The sequence below is a fragment of the Colossoma macropomum genome, unplaced genomic scaffold, assembly GCF_904425465.1.
Source record: "Colossoma macropomum unplaced genomic scaffold, Colossoma_macropomum, whole genome shotgun sequence".
Taxonomy (NCBI): Eukaryota; Metazoa; Chordata; class Actinopteri; order Characiformes; family Serrasalmidae; genus Colossoma; species Colossoma macropomum.
Window position 1 is genome coordinate 45,114,234 of NW_023494793.1, and position 16,246 is coordinate 45,130,479.

A 16,246-nucleotide genomic window follows, 5' to 3' on the forward strand; every position below is an offset into this window, starting at 1 on the left:
ATTTCCCTCCTTTCTCCTTCTTCATCTTTTTGGACAGTTCCTCCTCCCTCAGCCTGTCCTGCTCCAGCTTCCACGCCTTAAAGAAAGGAGAGGATAAAAACCACGAGATCAGAATGCAGAGCTGAAGCCTTAAAGCAGCACTGTGAAATATTTTCATGTTAAAACTGAAAGATGTGTCGTTACGAGTGAGGAGAATAAAAATATGATGAGCTGCAGTGAGTCGCCTGCAAAGCCTGAAATCATCATTTAAAAGTCAGAGGCGTCGAGTTTTTCACTCCACGTCGTACGTCTTTACATAATAACGTCACAGAGACTCTAAAAGGAGGTCCGGCTCGATGTTTCGGCCTCAAATGATCTCAGAATCAACATCGCACTGATGAAGATGTGATGACAGTAGTAGATAATTCACTCTCATCCTCAGAGACGCTGCTTCACCGAGTCTAGACTGAGCTCTCTTTGATTTTTCTTTAAGAACACTCGCAAAAGTCATATTCGTCCTCCTGTGGGGGTCCGAAGCACAACCCATGTTGCATGCAGTTCTGGACCTTCTGACATTTCAGAGCTCACTGCCTTTTAAGAATGTACCAAAAAGTTGGTCTGGCCACATCTTATGTGTTTGCTATCACTCTGATTGGTGTGTTTTTGGCCTGGCGATATCTGGAGGGTGGTATAATTGATAATTATGATAATGAATGATAGAAAATGATAATTTTATTAACTAATAAATCTATTTTTAGTGTATATGTATTTTTGAGCATTAAGTCAAATCGTGAATAAAACCACATATAAAACTGATGTAACATTGTGTAACCCAACATCTTTTTAAACACTTCATTTGTTGTGATAAGAAACATCAGTGCAAACTCATGAAGCTTTCATGAGCTTCTTCTGGTGTAGATTTACGGTGATCCAAAGCCAAATCAACGTTTTTTACCTATTAATAAAACAAGACATTTTCCGTCGTTACAGCAGTGTTTTCATTATTCAACTAACCACCAGGACACAATCTGTACAGAAATGCTGCACATCTTACTCAGAAAATCAAACACTGCAGACACAGTGGGGTTTTATTTTTTTAGCCTTTTAAAAGCACCATTGTAATTTAATGTTTTAACAGCAAAAGTGAATAAAACAAATTATTTGATATTATTTATTACCTTTTCACCTGATCCTGTTTCCTGGCCATAGACAAGGATCAGAGGAACTTTCTCTCCAGGTTAGAGCCAACTTAGCTGCTCTATGGTAAAACCCAGTCATTTAGCTCAGCTGTCTGACTGCTGTGAGTCACACTGAAGTTCTAAAGCATTGAAGCATTTATATTATTTCCATTCACTCAAGCTGAACTTAACAGTAAAGTAAAATTGAAAATAGAAAAGTGAAGCATCTAGCATTACATTTTGTAGCAGAGACTAACTAACTCTCTCTCTCTCTGTCTCTCAAACTGAAAAAAAAAAAATAATTGGGGCAACTTTTAAAGATGAACCCCAGTTTCCCAACATATTTACGAGCTTTTTAATGGTAAATTAGTTCTCTCTAATTCGCTACCAGTTCTTTTCCCAAAACAGCGATTATCACCTTTTACACATCGCCATCGGGTTACTTGCCCATCATCTATGAGACCCCGCCCTATCACCCAGGCCTAATGATGGTCCTTTGACTTCATATTGAGCAACAGATTCCAAATGCAAAGGCCAGCCTGAAATCAACTCTAGTCCTTTTATCTGTTTACTTCTGGGTAATTTAATTAGGGAATGAGACATCTGGCGATGGAACTACTGACCAGCCAATTGTCCAATTACTTCTAATTAACCTAATAGTGGGGGTGATGTAGGATAACGGCTGTGATTCATACACTGTTCACCCGATTTAGACGTAAACAAATTAAAGGCGAAAGCCTGGAATTCGCTCTTTTCTGTTTTTTATGGACCTGACTGTATGTTTGCATTTATTCTAATATTATTTAGAAAAAACACATTTAAGGCTGAGATAAACAGCTTTAATCTATTTTCCTAGTTATCTAAGGCTTTTGCACAGTGTTGCATTTCCATGCTTACTTTGAGTGAGTCGTGTCTTATATACGGCTCCGTCTGCTCTGGGACTGGAGAATCTGCTGGAGTCTCTGAAAGAGAAACAGAAATTTTTAACCAACAAAAATGCTTTATAACAAATGTAGTGACAATAAAGTGATTTTGATCCTGATCATGATCTAATTGATGCAATATGTTTATAGAATTTGTGAATGTGTGTCATACATTCACTGTGGTGTTCCTCAGGTGTCTCTCCTTGGGCCACTTTCATTATAGCATAACCCTTTAAATCTCTAAATGCTGGCAGTAGGTTAATGTGTGGTGTGTGAGTGATGGATTAGTGTAGTTTTTGCCTTTGATCCTGCAGATCTGAGAGGGCGTCTGTATCTCCGTTTCTCTTTGCTGTTTCTGCTCCTGATGTTTTTGCTCCTCCGCTCTGGTCCAGTCTGTAATCCGCTCAGCCACGTGCTCCAGATAATTCCTGCGGAAACCACAACTTCTGTATAGATCCTCCACCGTATCAGGACCTGTTCACACTTCTGATTAACATCTGTCTCGAGTGACCTGATCATAAGTGGACAGCGAGACGTGTAGCTGTTCAAACCTGCCATTTCCAAGCATCTCTGGTTACGGGATTTTGTGACTGGAGAAAGAGCAGCACCCACACTTACAACCTCAGTCTCCCAGTCTGTACTTCATTGTAAAATGAAGCGTGAGTGTAAATGGAAGGTCTGTTAGAGACACACGCTCTGATGCCAAGTGTGAAGGCTTCTTCTCTCACTGTTATGGAACTGACCGAGTGGAAGTTCATGATTACCTGCTAACCAGATTTAGAGCTTTATTCTTTAACCTAAACTACACAATAACGGTAACCTGACTGCATAACAAAACTAATCCCAGAATAACCTGAATCCAACGTCAGTGTGAAGAGCCACCTCCCAGCATTCCCTGCTGCTCCTCTGAGGGCTCATGGGGTTGTGGCAGATGATGGATACGGTGCTGTCGTGGCTGCTGGAGAAAGTGTCCACACATCTGTAAGACTCTGACGCCACCTGGAGGACCTGAATAAACAAAAACAACGTCCAAAATCCACAACCACAAATTCACAACCTACACTCACAGAGGAACAGGAGGACTTTCCTTTTATCCTCAAAGCTCCAACAGTGGGTTTAAGGTCTGATTGTGAACCTTAAATACGTTTTTCCAGGTGAAAAGTTCGTATTTGTACCTTTTCATAACCGAATGTTTTAAACAGAACAGTAAAATAAAAGCCTGGAGACGAGACGGGGTGTGTGGAGTCAGTACAGCTTAGAACATATCATTCAGTGGATTATGGTTCAGTTATGTTCCCTGACTGAAGGGACTGAGATGACAGTTTACTACCTTAATTCCTGAGAGTGCAGGTATGGAGTGGGTGGGGTTAGAAGGGGTTGTAGAACCCCTTACTCTGCATATTTTTACATGCTACCTCATAGAACACACTACCTCATTGTACGCTCTCCACCCATCTGTATATATGTATATTATATTTATGTCTGCATATCTATATTTTTTAACCATTATACCATTCGTCTGCACTCTATATGTAAATAATACTGTATTTTGCACTTCTGGTTAGATGCTAACTGCATTTCATTGGCTCTGTACCTGTAACTCTGCACAATGACAATAAAGTTAAATCTAATCTAATCTAAGAAGCTCACATAAAAAAAATCCCTAATTCCTAAAAAAACTTTTGAATTTGTTCTTTATTAGTTTATTTTTATTTATTAGTAGTATTTCCTAAATTAATTTTCTATAAAGGGCCTGTGCAAAAGTCAAGGCACATTTTATGCTACATATTTTATTTTTTTTAGTTTAAATAGTGTCTGAAATGCCGTATGAAAGAACGGAGGATGTTATGCGTATGACTGTGTGTTCATTATGTTATGGTGTGATGAGCTCAGTGCTGGTGGAGGAACCTGAGGGAAAACGTCTGAACTGTGATGTTCCGCGAAGTTCCAGTGTCTCAGCCGCCGAGTCAGCGTCTTCTGGAGATCTGCTACGGTCACTTCATCTTCCTCCTATAAAAGAACCCGCTCGTTAAAGAGGAGGAGAACACCCCCCCCCACCCCCCCCACCCCCACCCCCCCCCAAATAACTAAAAAGATGAACTGCATCAAATTGACATAAAACAGGACTTTCGACATACCGCGCTGTCCTCCAGCTCCGCTCTGCTTCTTCTGGAACCTTCAACACAGAAATGAGTTACTTGTAACACAGAAAGGTTTACTGAATGTTTTCTGTGGTTGTTTTCATTCTGATGACGTCACTCTGCCAACATGCTGGTTTGCAACTCTACGTATTTGAATGATTGCCTTGGTTTTAGTTGATATGTTGATGAAGTGATAACTAAAGAAAGCTGGAATCCAAAGCATCACGTCTGCTGTGTCCCAAACCGCAAACTAGCTCACTAAATAATGTGTACAAACAGCGAAGCTCCGGTAGAAGTGCACTCTTTAGCGTAGTACACACTTAAAAAGATGGTTCTTCAAGGGTTCTTTAGTAAAGAAAATGGTCCTACATAGAAACAATCAAACAATCAAAGAAACTTTTGCATGAATAAAAGGGTTCTACATACAGAACCATTTTCAAAAAGGCTCTATACAGAATCATCTACAGCACATTCTCCATCAATCTGAAGAACGATTTCATGATGCAAAGAACCTTTTACTCATGCAAAGGCTACTTTGAGTGTTTATGGTTCTATACAGAACCATTTTCTTTTTTAAAGAACCCTTTAAGGACCATGCTTTGCAGCGTAAGACACATTTTTCTATATCTGATTCTCATTTGCAAGCTTCTTTTTCAAAATTCATTCAACAATTAAGACACCTAAAACTGACTGCAGCACCATTTAAGGTGGAACGGAAAATTTGAATAAGTCGCTGAATAAGATGGCAGATCCAGCTTAACTGTGTTTATTCTTTAATCTTTTCACAGTTTTGGTCCACTTTTATTAGTTTTTATAAAATCTCTCACACTGGAATGTTCTGAACTCTGGAGATGTGCAGGTTATACGGATCCACCAATCAGCTGATCTCCTCGTAGTGTTTTCTGGAGACTGAATTTAAAGTGTCCACATATCTGTTCATGTGTTTGTGGTCATTCTGGTCTGTGTTGTTGGTGTTTATCCTCCTGCAGGGCTGTATCTGCAGTAACGATGGTGAGACGAGCTTCATTGATACATTCGAGCTTCATTCGATACAAGCTTCGTAACAGCACTTTACAAAAGTGAAACGAGCTCAGAACCCTCGGTACTAAACGTCCCATCACTAGTGTTCATCACTGTGTTTATGATTCACACTTACAGATCTTAAATGATGTTCTACTGGGACGCACGCGCTCACATTAGCCACGTTAGTGCTGTTAAACAGGATGTGATGTCATCACGCTACGCAAAAGATTAGGTAATATACAAAAAACAAACACTGAAATGAAACAGCTGAGAGACGAAGAAACGCGTTTGAAAATGGCTCTGTATAGCACTAAAAAAGGGTTCTTCTACTGTGACGACGTGAAGTCTGTAACAGTAGCAGAACCCTTTTAGAGGCTACACAGAACCATTTTTGAAACAGTTCTGCATAGAACCATATATAATCTGAAGATCCATTTTACCCTGCAGAGAACCATTTAAGCGAGAAATGGTTCTACATACCCTTACAAAAAAGAAGTTTATTCAAGTGTACTTTTAAAGTAAAAATAAGTGAGTATGCTTTTCATATGTTTATGTCCTTATCAGAGATATACTAAACTAAATTGTACTTGGCCTATACTTACAGGTACCCTGAAAGGTTTAAGGATATTCAGCCTGTACTTGTACTTAATCATTTGATGGAGATGTACTTAAGAAAAGTATAAAGTAACAGCGCATGAAGTAAAAGGGTGGCACGGTGGGTAGCACTGTTGCCTCACAGCAGGGTGGCCTGGGTCCTTTCTGTGTGGATGTTCTCCCCATGTCTGTGTGGGTTTCCTCCCAAAGGCCAACGGACATATATAATTTTACTTGTGATATACTTCAAAGTATAGTTTATAAGTTTATGAACAAAAAAATGGGCCAATTTAGTCCCAAGAAGGACCAAACTGTACATGTACAAGTAAACTACTAGTACATGTTAGTATGGACTCTACATAAAGTATATTTGGGAAATATACTTAAACTTTACTTAAGTTTACTTAATAAAATGAAAGTTAAGTATCCTTATTTTGTAAGGGTAGAACTCAAGGCCATTGAAGAACCGTCTGTTTCTGAAGTGTGTATAGGCAGTGAGATTCCGCCTATCAGGCTGTGTTCAGACGGTGGAGCGGTTCTGTGTGAGTTTGCGTTCAGACTCAGCCTTCAAACCGATTCCGTTAAACTCCTGAACAAAGCAGCTCTAACGACTCACCCTGTGTTCTGTAGAGCTGCTGGGCGAAGGTCACGGGGTCGTCCCAGGGTGAAGGGGTCAAAGGGTCAGAGTGTGGTATGAGGTGACCGCTCTGATCTACGGTGGTCAGGGGCATGCTCTCAAACACGGACAGCTGCAGTAACCTCTGAACCTCAGACACGGACAGAGAATCTGCACAGACACACACACACATACACACATACACACACACACACACACACACACACACACACACACATACACACACACACACACACACACACACACACACACACAGACACACACACACACACACACACACACACACACACACATACACAAACACGTATGTACAGTTTAGCCTGAAATACCCCCCCAAAATGTAATTCAAACGTGAGTGCTTATGCATGTGTGTCTAAGTGTGTGGTACCGTCAGAGCAGTGGTGGAGGAGCTCCTGTCTCCTGGTCAGGCTGAGGCTGGAGCTGATGAGATGTTCAGACATCAGCCGGTTCCACAGAGCGCTCTTCTCCATCATCACTGCCTCAATACCAACAACATCCAAACCATCCGACTCCTGCAGGAAGACAACAGCAGCTCAGACAAACAACAACATATGAGTTACAGGTGTGTGATGACTGTGGGATCTGTACAGGTGTGTGATGACTGTGGGATCTGTACAGGTGTGTGAGGACTGTGGGGTCTGTACAGGTGTGTGTGATGACTGTGGGGTCTGAACAGGTGTGTGATGACTGTGGGGTCTGTACAGGTGTGTGATGACTGTGGGGTCTGTACAGGTGTGTGTGATGACTGTGGGGTCTGTACAGGTGTGTGATGACTGTGGGGTCTGTACAGGTGTGTGATGACTGTGGGGTCTGAACAGGTGTGTGTGATGACTGTGGGGTCTGTATAGGTGTGTGTGATGACTGTGGGGTCTGTACAGGTGTGTGATGATTGTGGGGTCTGTACAGGTGTGTGATGACTGTGGGATCTGTACAGGTGTGTGATGACTGTGGGATCTGTACAGGTGTGTGATGACTATGGGGTCTGTACAGGTGTGTGATGACTGTGGGGTCTGTACAGGTGTGTGATGGCTGTGGGGTCTGTACAGGTGTGTGATGATTGGGTCTGTATAGGTGTATGATGACTGTGGGGTCTGTACAGGTGTGTGATGATTGGGTCTGTATAGGTGTATGATGACTGTGGGGTCTGTACAGGTGTGTGATGGCTGTGGGGTCTGTACAGGTGTGTGATGATTGGGTCTGTACAGGTGTGTGATGACTGTGGGGTCTGTACAGGTGTGTGATGACTGTGGGATCTGTACAGGTGTGTGATGACTGTGGGGTCTGTACAGGTGTGTGATGACTGTGGGGTCTGTACAGGTGTGTGATGACTGTGGGGTCTGAACAGGTGTGTGTGATGACTGTGGGGTCTGTACAGGTGTGTGATGACTGTGGGGTCTGTACAGGTGTGTGTGTGTGATGACTGTGGGGTCTGTATAGGTGTGTGTGATGACTGTGGGGTCTGTACAGGTGTGTGATGACTGTGGGGTCTGTACAGGTGTGTGATGACTGTGGGGTCTGTACAGGTGTGTGATGGCTGTGGGGTCTGTACAGGTGTGTGATGGCTATGGGGTCTGTACAGGTGTGTGATGACTGTGGGGTCTGTACAGGTGTGTGATGATTGGGTCTGTATAGGTGTATGATGACTGTGGGGTCTGTACAGGTGTGTGATGGCTGTGGGGTCTGTACAGGTGTGTGATGATTGGGTCTGTATAGGTGTGTGATGACTGTGGGGTCTGTACAGGTGTATGATGACTGTGGGGTCTGTACAGGTGTGTGATGACTGTGGGGTCTGTACAGGTGTATGATGACTGTGGGGTCTGTACAGGTGTGTGTGATGACTGTGGGGTCTGTACAGGTGTGTGTGATGACTGTGGGGTCTGTACAGGTGTGTGATGACTGTGGGGTCTGTACAGGTGTGTGATGGCTGTGGGGTCTGTACAGGTGTGTGATGACTGTGGGGTCTGTACAGGTGTGTGATGACTGTGGGGTCTGTACAGGTGTGTGATGGCTGTGGGGTCTGTACAGGTGTGTGATGGCTGTGGGGTCTGTACAGGTGTGTGATGGCTGTGGGGTCTGTACAGGTGTGTGATGACTGTGGGGTCTGTACAGGTGTGTGTGATGACTGTGGGGTCTGTACAGGTGTGTGTGATGACTGTGGGGTCTGTACAGGTGTGTGAGGACTGTGGGGTCTGTACAGGTGTGTGATGACTGTGGGGTCTGTACAGGTGTGTGAGGACTGTGGGGTCTGTACAGGTGTGTGATGACTGGGATCTGTATAATATATTATAATTCTATAAAAAATCGGTGTAAAATGATAGAACTGATCAGAGTTCACTCTCACAGTGATGAGGTTCAGTCTCCTGGCTCTGTCGTCGTGATGGTGCAGCAGTGAGGGACCCGTCTGCTCTTTCTTCTTCTGATCAGCTTCCACAACTCCAAGATCCTCCATCAGCTTCTGCAAAAGCACATAAATATACTTATTACTACTGAATAATCAAAACATAAACGCATGTTTCTGAATATATGTAGACATATACACATTTAAATATACACATATTTCTGTGTATACACTGACAGGTACCACTCTAGAATAAGACTATTTATGAATGGTTTTAAATGAATTCATTAATAGTTATTAATTAGATTAAAAATCATTAATGAAACAGTTATAGCACATTAATAATGAGGGTAAAAATGAGCTGTGATATGTGATGAATATGCATAAGTGACATAGCTGTTTGGTGTAATGCTGACTGATAAGTAGACAAAGTAAGATCTGAGTTTTAACACTATGTGGCAACCGACTGGTCACTGCTTATTAATCACTTTCCGGTAATTATAACCCAATTAATAATGACTAATCAACTCAGTTTAAACCATTCATAAACTTTTATGAGTATAGTTTTATTCACTGATACGGTTATTACTAGTAGATAACATATTAATGAAGAAATCAATGAACACATTCAACACACTCTTAAAAAAGGCGGTTCTTCAAGGGTTCTTTAGTAAAGGGAATGGTTCCACTTAGAACCATGGGTTCTGCATACTGTATTAAAAAACATGGTTCTTTAAAGGTTCTTTAGTAAAGAAAATGGTTCTATATAGAACCATGAACACTTAAAGAACCCTTCGCATGATTAAAGGGTTCTTTGCACCCTCAAAGGGTTCTTTAGATTGCTGGAGAATGTGATGTAGATGGTTCTATATAGAATCTTTTTGAAAAGGGTTCTATATAGAACCAAAAAGCGTTCTTCTACTGTTATGAGGTCTACATAGGACCAGTTAAAACACACTCTTATGCGAAGGGTTCTGTGAGTGTTCATGGTTCTGTAGAGAACCTCTTATTTACTAAAAACCCTTGAAGAACCATACTTTTGAGTGTGTAGAACCATTCGCATGCTTAAATGGTTCTTTGCATGGTGAAATGGTTCTTCAGATTGATGGAGAATGTGTTGTATATGGTTCTATATAGAACCTTTTTGAAATTGGTTCTATGTAGTACCAAAAAGTCTTCTTCTACTGTTACAAGCTTAACATCGTAACAATAGCAGAATCATTATGGTGCTACATAGAACCATATACAGCACATTCTCCATCAATCTGAAGAACCATTTCACCATGCAGAGAACCATTTAAAGCACGCAAATTGTTCTATATATAACTCATAGTCCTATATAGAACCATTCACTTTACTAAAGAACCCTTGAAGAGCTCCTACTGGCTTCCGTTCCCTGTTATCCAGGTTAGTATTGGTTACTAAGGGCCGTACCCTTCTCTCCTGCTCTGGCCATGGCAGCGTCAGTACAGACGACAGCAGGTAGGCGGTCAGCTCGTGGTCAGTCGAGTCCACACGCTGCTCTGAGTCAGTTAGTCCAGCAGGAGTTTCCTGTTCTGAGGCCACGACCTGCACATACACACAAATACACTAGTTAATTACACTGATACCCATCCACAAACTAGGGCTGGGCAATATGACGTTACTACAGCAGTGAGTTCCAGCAACGCGAGCTGATTGGTTGAGCAGCGTTCTAACTGTGCTGTTATTTCACCATAACATCACGGTTTTTCACAAACACTGTATCACTCCGCTGAGATGCGTTGCTAAGTAACGACTTTGACAGCTGTAGGAGACGCTCAAGCCATTTGAACATTTTCACTTCTTACTTTGCCACAAACAGAAAACGGACACTTTTAAGATCACATTTGACCGACAGCCGATTTGGTCACTCTGAAGATGAGACGACACTAAATTCCCAAATTGTCACCACTGAGCAGCTTTTCAGTCGGCAGCTGAGACAGAAGAACAGCTGAACAACCTGGAATCAGCCAGAAATGAACCCAACACCATTCGCCAAACGTGTAGTCTGATCTTCAGAGTCTGACCAAATCAGACTGAGCCATAAAACTGCCGCAATATCAGGTTCAGCTCAGTTTTGTCAGTTTCTGCCAGATCAGTATTAATGTTGTTTTGTTCCAGCCAGTCTGTAAAGCATCTTACAGCCCATTTAGTTTGGCGAATGGTGTTGGGTTCATTTCTGGCTGATTCCAGGTTGTTCAGCTGTTCTTCTGTCACAGCTGCCGACTGAAAAGCTGCTCAGTGGTGATGACAGTTTGGGAATTTAGTGTAAGGAGCTGGAGAACGAACTGCCGGCTGTGCAGCGAGTGGGCGGAGCTCGTTACTCTGACGTAGCAACAAACTGCTCATTAAGGAACTATAATTTGGTGAAGGAACTGCGAACATTAAAACATATTAAACGCTGCGTTCACGGCCCAGTTTATTAATTTATTACTGTATTTATTTAACGGTTGTATTAAAGCAGTAGAACACTCGAGGAGTGTGTTATCGCCAATAACATCACAGCTGGGATGATGTACGGTGACCAAATCACAGCCGTGATGGTATTTCTCGATAACACACTCCCTCTGTGTTCTACTGCTTAAATATATCATTATCAAGATTATTTATATCTCAATTCAATCTGCTTTTCTGATCATATGGTGTTTATCATCAGTGCTTATAAACACTGACCACCTGCATGATTCATTATAAAGAGTTAAATAAAATAAAATTAGTCCGTTTAGCTGGATTTAGTGACAAATACTGAATAAACATCACTGTGTTCAGTTTTGACTGTATTTTTTTAAAATGTAGCTCTACTGGCTCTTTTTCTCTGTTGCCGCTGATCAGACGACTGAAAAAGTAAATATCGTGACGTATTGTGTATCTTGCGATACTAGATTTTTACCATATCTCTACAATAGCCCTACACCTCATAAAATAGATGGTGCTTCAGGGTCCTTTAGTAAAGAAAATGGTTCTGGACACTCAAAGAACCCATTGCATCATGAAAGAGTTCTCCAGATTGATGGAGAATGTGATGTAGATGGTTCTATGTAGAACATTTTGAAAATGTTTATATATATATAGCTCACAAGGGTTCTTTTCAAGCTTATAACAATAGAAGAACCCTTTTGGGTGCTATATAGAACCATTTTTCAAAAGGTTCTATATAGATCCATGTACAGCACATTCGTGCACATTCTCCATCAATGCAGACGCTGATAACGTCACTCTGTGCGATCACTTTACGCTCAGTACCGTGAGTGTCTGCGGCGCAACCGAAATTCTGTCTGTCGCTAGTTTTAAACTAACTACTCTCAGCGTGAGGTTTAGGATGGACTTTACACCCAACTGACGATCAGCCTTACGTTCAGATGGTGCAGATTATTTATAGAAAATACCATTTTATTCCCCATGAGGTCCCTGTGCGCCTCCTACTGGACACACTGCGGTTTTGCGGTTTTGTTGTTTTGCTCACCTGTTCCAGCATGCAGTGCAGTACGAGCGGAACGGAGACGACCTCGGCCGGTATCTGGTCCAGCAGGTCAGAGTACAGCCTCATATCCACCTCCACACTGAGGCCTACAGGCTCCACATCTACAGAGAACACAGAGCGTCTGTTTAAAGATCCTCGCCACGCTACCTCTAATCTCAGGACAGAGTCAGCACAGTCATTATTCTACTCTTAGTTTACCTTAATCTAATATTAGTGCGGTAGTTTGCCCCACCCTCATTCTATAAATGTAGTCATAGTCATAAAGGGTCATAGTTCTAAAACTAGTCCACACAGGCTAATCAAATGTCAGTGTTCCAGGTGGCTGCTACTGTTTCTAGCTATGCTAATGTACTTTAGTCTATGTTTATAGATAACAGTGAGTCATACAGTATCACAGTAATTAACAGTAATAAATCACTCTTCTGTGCCTCGTCTGGATATTTTAGCTGTTATCTTGAAATACATTTGTAGATTTATTATAAACCGATTGTAATGTGTTCCATAGAAATGCTAGCCAGGTATTTTTGCTACCACACTGTTAGAAATAAAGGTTCTGTTCAGGTCCGTTTTTCCTTCATCAAGGTACAAACAGTGTAAATGTTCCCTCAAAGCTCCAACAGTGGTTTTAAGGTCTGATTGTGAACGTTATATAAGTTTTTCCAGGTGAAAAGTGAGGATTCCACCCCAGTGAAAAGAGGGGCCCTGACCCAGTGACAGTTTAGTACCTGAGAGTGTACATGAGATACAGACGGAGAAAAGGGTGTAAACAGTGAAGCAGAACCAGATTAGATGTGACAGAAGTTCTCCTACCAGCTCTCTCCTCTGATGTCGGCTTCTTCTGTACTGACTGTGGGGCTGGAGTTTGTGCAGCCTGAAGAAAACACAATATACAATTACAATTCAGCTTCAATCTGAGGCCTTAAAATGCATAATATAATATAATATAATATAATATAATATAATATAATATAATCTCAAAACTACACTCTTAAAAACATGGTTCCTCAAGAGTTTTGAGAGAATCTGAAAGTCATGGTTAAAATTACACACGCATGTAAAATGTATCTAAACCTCCCATTTAGCATCATTATAACATCATATAACACTGAAAACACTTCGAAATGAGGAGAACTGATAAATAAAAAAAATAAAAGATCGTTAACTGCAAATAATTGTGGGTGGCTCCGCCTCCAGTGAGACAGTATTGATTTCTTTAAGACTGAGAGTTTCTGTTTTTTTTATTTGTTTTATTTGAGTTTAAAAAGTGTGACCACTGAGAACCAACAATCATATCAGACAGTAAACCACACTAAAGCTAAAGCTAGTAGAACATAACATTAAAATGCTGTTTTATTTGTAGTATAAATATACAATTATACCAGCAGATATTATCAGTAATCAGGAGTTTATGGCGTTAAAGGAAACCTATGTGCTCATGTTCAATATTCATAATTTTATTTTTGGGCTACTACAGTAGATTTATGCACTTCAGTGTTTCAGAAACACATTATTTTCCTCATACTGTTCATCTCTATTCACCCTCTGTCTGAAACGCTCTGTTAGAGATGAGCCCAGTGTGCTGTGATTGGTCAGCTCATCCACTCTGTTCTGAGTGGTCGACCGCCAGAGCGGCATCCTGCTACAAGTTCTGGTACACCGCTGTGTCTGCTCTTACAGCGGCGTCGGTTCTGCCACATCCAGAGTTGATCCTGAAAGTCAGGTAGAACAAGCTGGACCGGAGCCGGACGTTTCAGAGTGGGAGGCTTTTACTCTGTAGCTCTCTGTGTGAGGGGGCCGAGCTCGCCGGGAGGCGGGCAGTAAGGACTGTGTTACGAGATGATGTCATCCTGTAACAAAGGAAAAGGGCTGGAATTCCAACGAGGCGTTTCAGCAGCTGAGAAAAGTGGGTTCTGTGGGAGAGAGTGTCTCCCTCTAGAGGGAACGCTGAGCTTTGGGACTCTGTAGAACCTTTACATGCACAAAAAGCTACAACACAATGAAGGAAAGAGAAAAAAAGGGAAAACCATAATAGTTTCCTTTAAAATCAGTATCGGCCACAATATCAGAACATAAACTGGACGAACCTCGCCGGGCGCTTCAGGTCGCTCGGTTCTGCAGGCCTGCGGGACGTGGACGAGCTTCAGGCTGCTCAGGTAGTGCTGGTGCTGCTTCCTCCAATCCAAACTGTCATACAGCAAACAGGCCACGCCCTCAAACACAGCCACGCCCAGTGCCAGCTATACACATAGACAAGAGACAAATGGCACAGCAGCTGATTTGAATTTACTGAACAACTACACATTAAGTTCAGACATGTGCAGTATGAGCTTCCATCACTTGTTGGCTATATTAGCCTCGTAGCTCCAGCGCTAAAACTAAGAAAGCACATTTCAGGAACCCTGGGAGAAACAGCTTATCTGCCAGCGACACACATCAGTATCTGTGTACCGTTTCCTGAGTGCTGTCTGAATCACTGGGCAGTCGGCTCTGCTCCACACTGTAGTCCAGTTTTACTACGTCCTGCAGTTTGGACCCGACAACACCGTTGTTCAGCTCTCTGTCCAGCTGAGACCAGAACACATCCAGCTCCTGACCCGACCGCAGTGTAGCGCTTTCTGATAACGCAAAGGATGATTACACAACATAACTACACACAATTTACACATCAGTTTTGTAGTGGATACTGAATAATTCATAGGAGATACTGAATAATTCATAGGAGATACTGAATAATTGATAGTAGATACTGAATAATTCATACTAGATACTGAATAATTCATAGTAGATGCTGAATAATTCATATTAGATACTGAATAATTCATAGTAGATGCTGAATAATTCATAATAGATACTGAATAATTCATAGTAGATACTGAATAATTCATAGTAGATACCGAATAATTCATAGGAGATACTGAATAATTCATACTAGATACTGAATAATTCATAGTAGATGCTGAATAATTCATAGTAGATTCTGAATAATTCATAGTAGATACTGAATAATTCATAATAGATACTGAATAATTCATAGTAGATGCTGAATAATTCATAGTAGATTCTGAATAATTCATAGTAGATGCTGAATAATTAATGGGAGATACTGAATAATTCATAGTAGATGCTGAATAATTCATAGTAGATACTGAATAATTCATAGTAGATGCTGAATAATTCATAGTAGATATTGAATAATTCATAGCAGATACTGAATAATTCATAGTAGATACTGAATAATTCATAGTAGATATTGAATAATTCATAGTAGATGCTGAATAATTCAGAGTAGATATTAAATAATTCATAGTAGATACTGAATAATTCATAGTAGATGCTGAATAATTCAGAGTAGATATTGAATAATTCATAGTAGATACTGAATAATTCATAGTAGATGCTGAATAATTCATAGTAGATATTGAATAATTCATAGTAGATGCTGAATAATTCAGAGTAGATATTGAATAATTTATAGTAGATATTGAATAATTCATAGTAGATACTGAATAATTAATAGTAGTTACTGAAACATTCATAGTAGATGCTGAATAATTCATAGTAGATACTGAATAATTAATAGTAGTTACTGAAACATTCATAGGGTAATGTTACCACAATATTTTCTCTGACTATAATAAAAGTCCTCACCCTGTTCGTCAGTCGTCGGTGGAGGAGAATGTGGTCTGTCTGGTCTGTGTGAGGTCAGTCTGATCACGGTGGACACGTGGACCCCCAGAGAGTCCAGAGCGGAGATCAGCTGAGGCTGGAGGAAACCTGTCATCAGGACGTAGTGCTGCGGACCATCGTCTGGTTCATCATCTACACACACACAGCAGAGCACAGCAGAGCACAGCAGAGCACAGCAGAGCACACGCACTGTGACTGTGGTTTATAACAGCTTTATTGATAC

At 41.2% G+C, this 16,246-nt stretch overlaps 1 protein-coding gene across 1 annotated transcript in view; it reads right to left on the bottom strand.

Annotated features, from left to right (window-relative positions):
* spag17 (sperm associated antigen 17) overlaps nucleotides 1-16,246 on the bottom strand; it is a 47,008-nt gene that overhangs the window by 27,779 nt on the left and 2,983 nt on the right. The window contains exons 6-20 of the mRNA XM_036579782.1: nucleotides 15,985-16,155; nucleotides 14,785-14,951; nucleotides 14,421-14,573; nucleotides 13,147-13,207; nucleotides 12,319-12,437; nucleotides 10,269-10,403; nucleotides 8,838-8,951; nucleotides 6,864-7,008; nucleotides 6,455-6,625; nucleotides 4,219-4,256; nucleotides 3,989-4,090; nucleotides 2,934-3,088; nucleotides 2,381-2,508; nucleotides 2,055-2,119; nucleotides 1-76 (exon numbers count right to left, since the gene is read on the bottom strand). The exon at nucleotides 1-76 is cut by the window's left edge and continues 152 nt beyond it. Coding sequence (XP_036435675.1) covers nucleotides 1-76; nucleotides 2,055-2,119; nucleotides 2,381-2,508; nucleotides 2,934-3,088; nucleotides 3,989-4,090; nucleotides 4,219-4,256; nucleotides 6,455-6,625; nucleotides 6,864-7,008; nucleotides 8,838-8,951; nucleotides 10,269-10,403; nucleotides 12,319-12,437; nucleotides 13,147-13,207; nucleotides 14,421-14,573; nucleotides 14,785-14,951; nucleotides 15,985-16,155 — 1,800 coding nt within the window. The remainder of the gene's footprint in view (nucleotides 77-2,054; nucleotides 2,120-2,380; nucleotides 2,509-2,933; nucleotides 3,089-3,988; nucleotides 4,091-4,218; nucleotides 4,257-6,454; nucleotides 6,626-6,863; nucleotides 7,009-8,837; nucleotides 8,952-10,268; nucleotides 10,404-12,318; nucleotides 12,438-13,146; nucleotides 13,208-14,420; nucleotides 14,574-14,784; nucleotides 14,952-15,984; nucleotides 16,156-16,246) is intronic.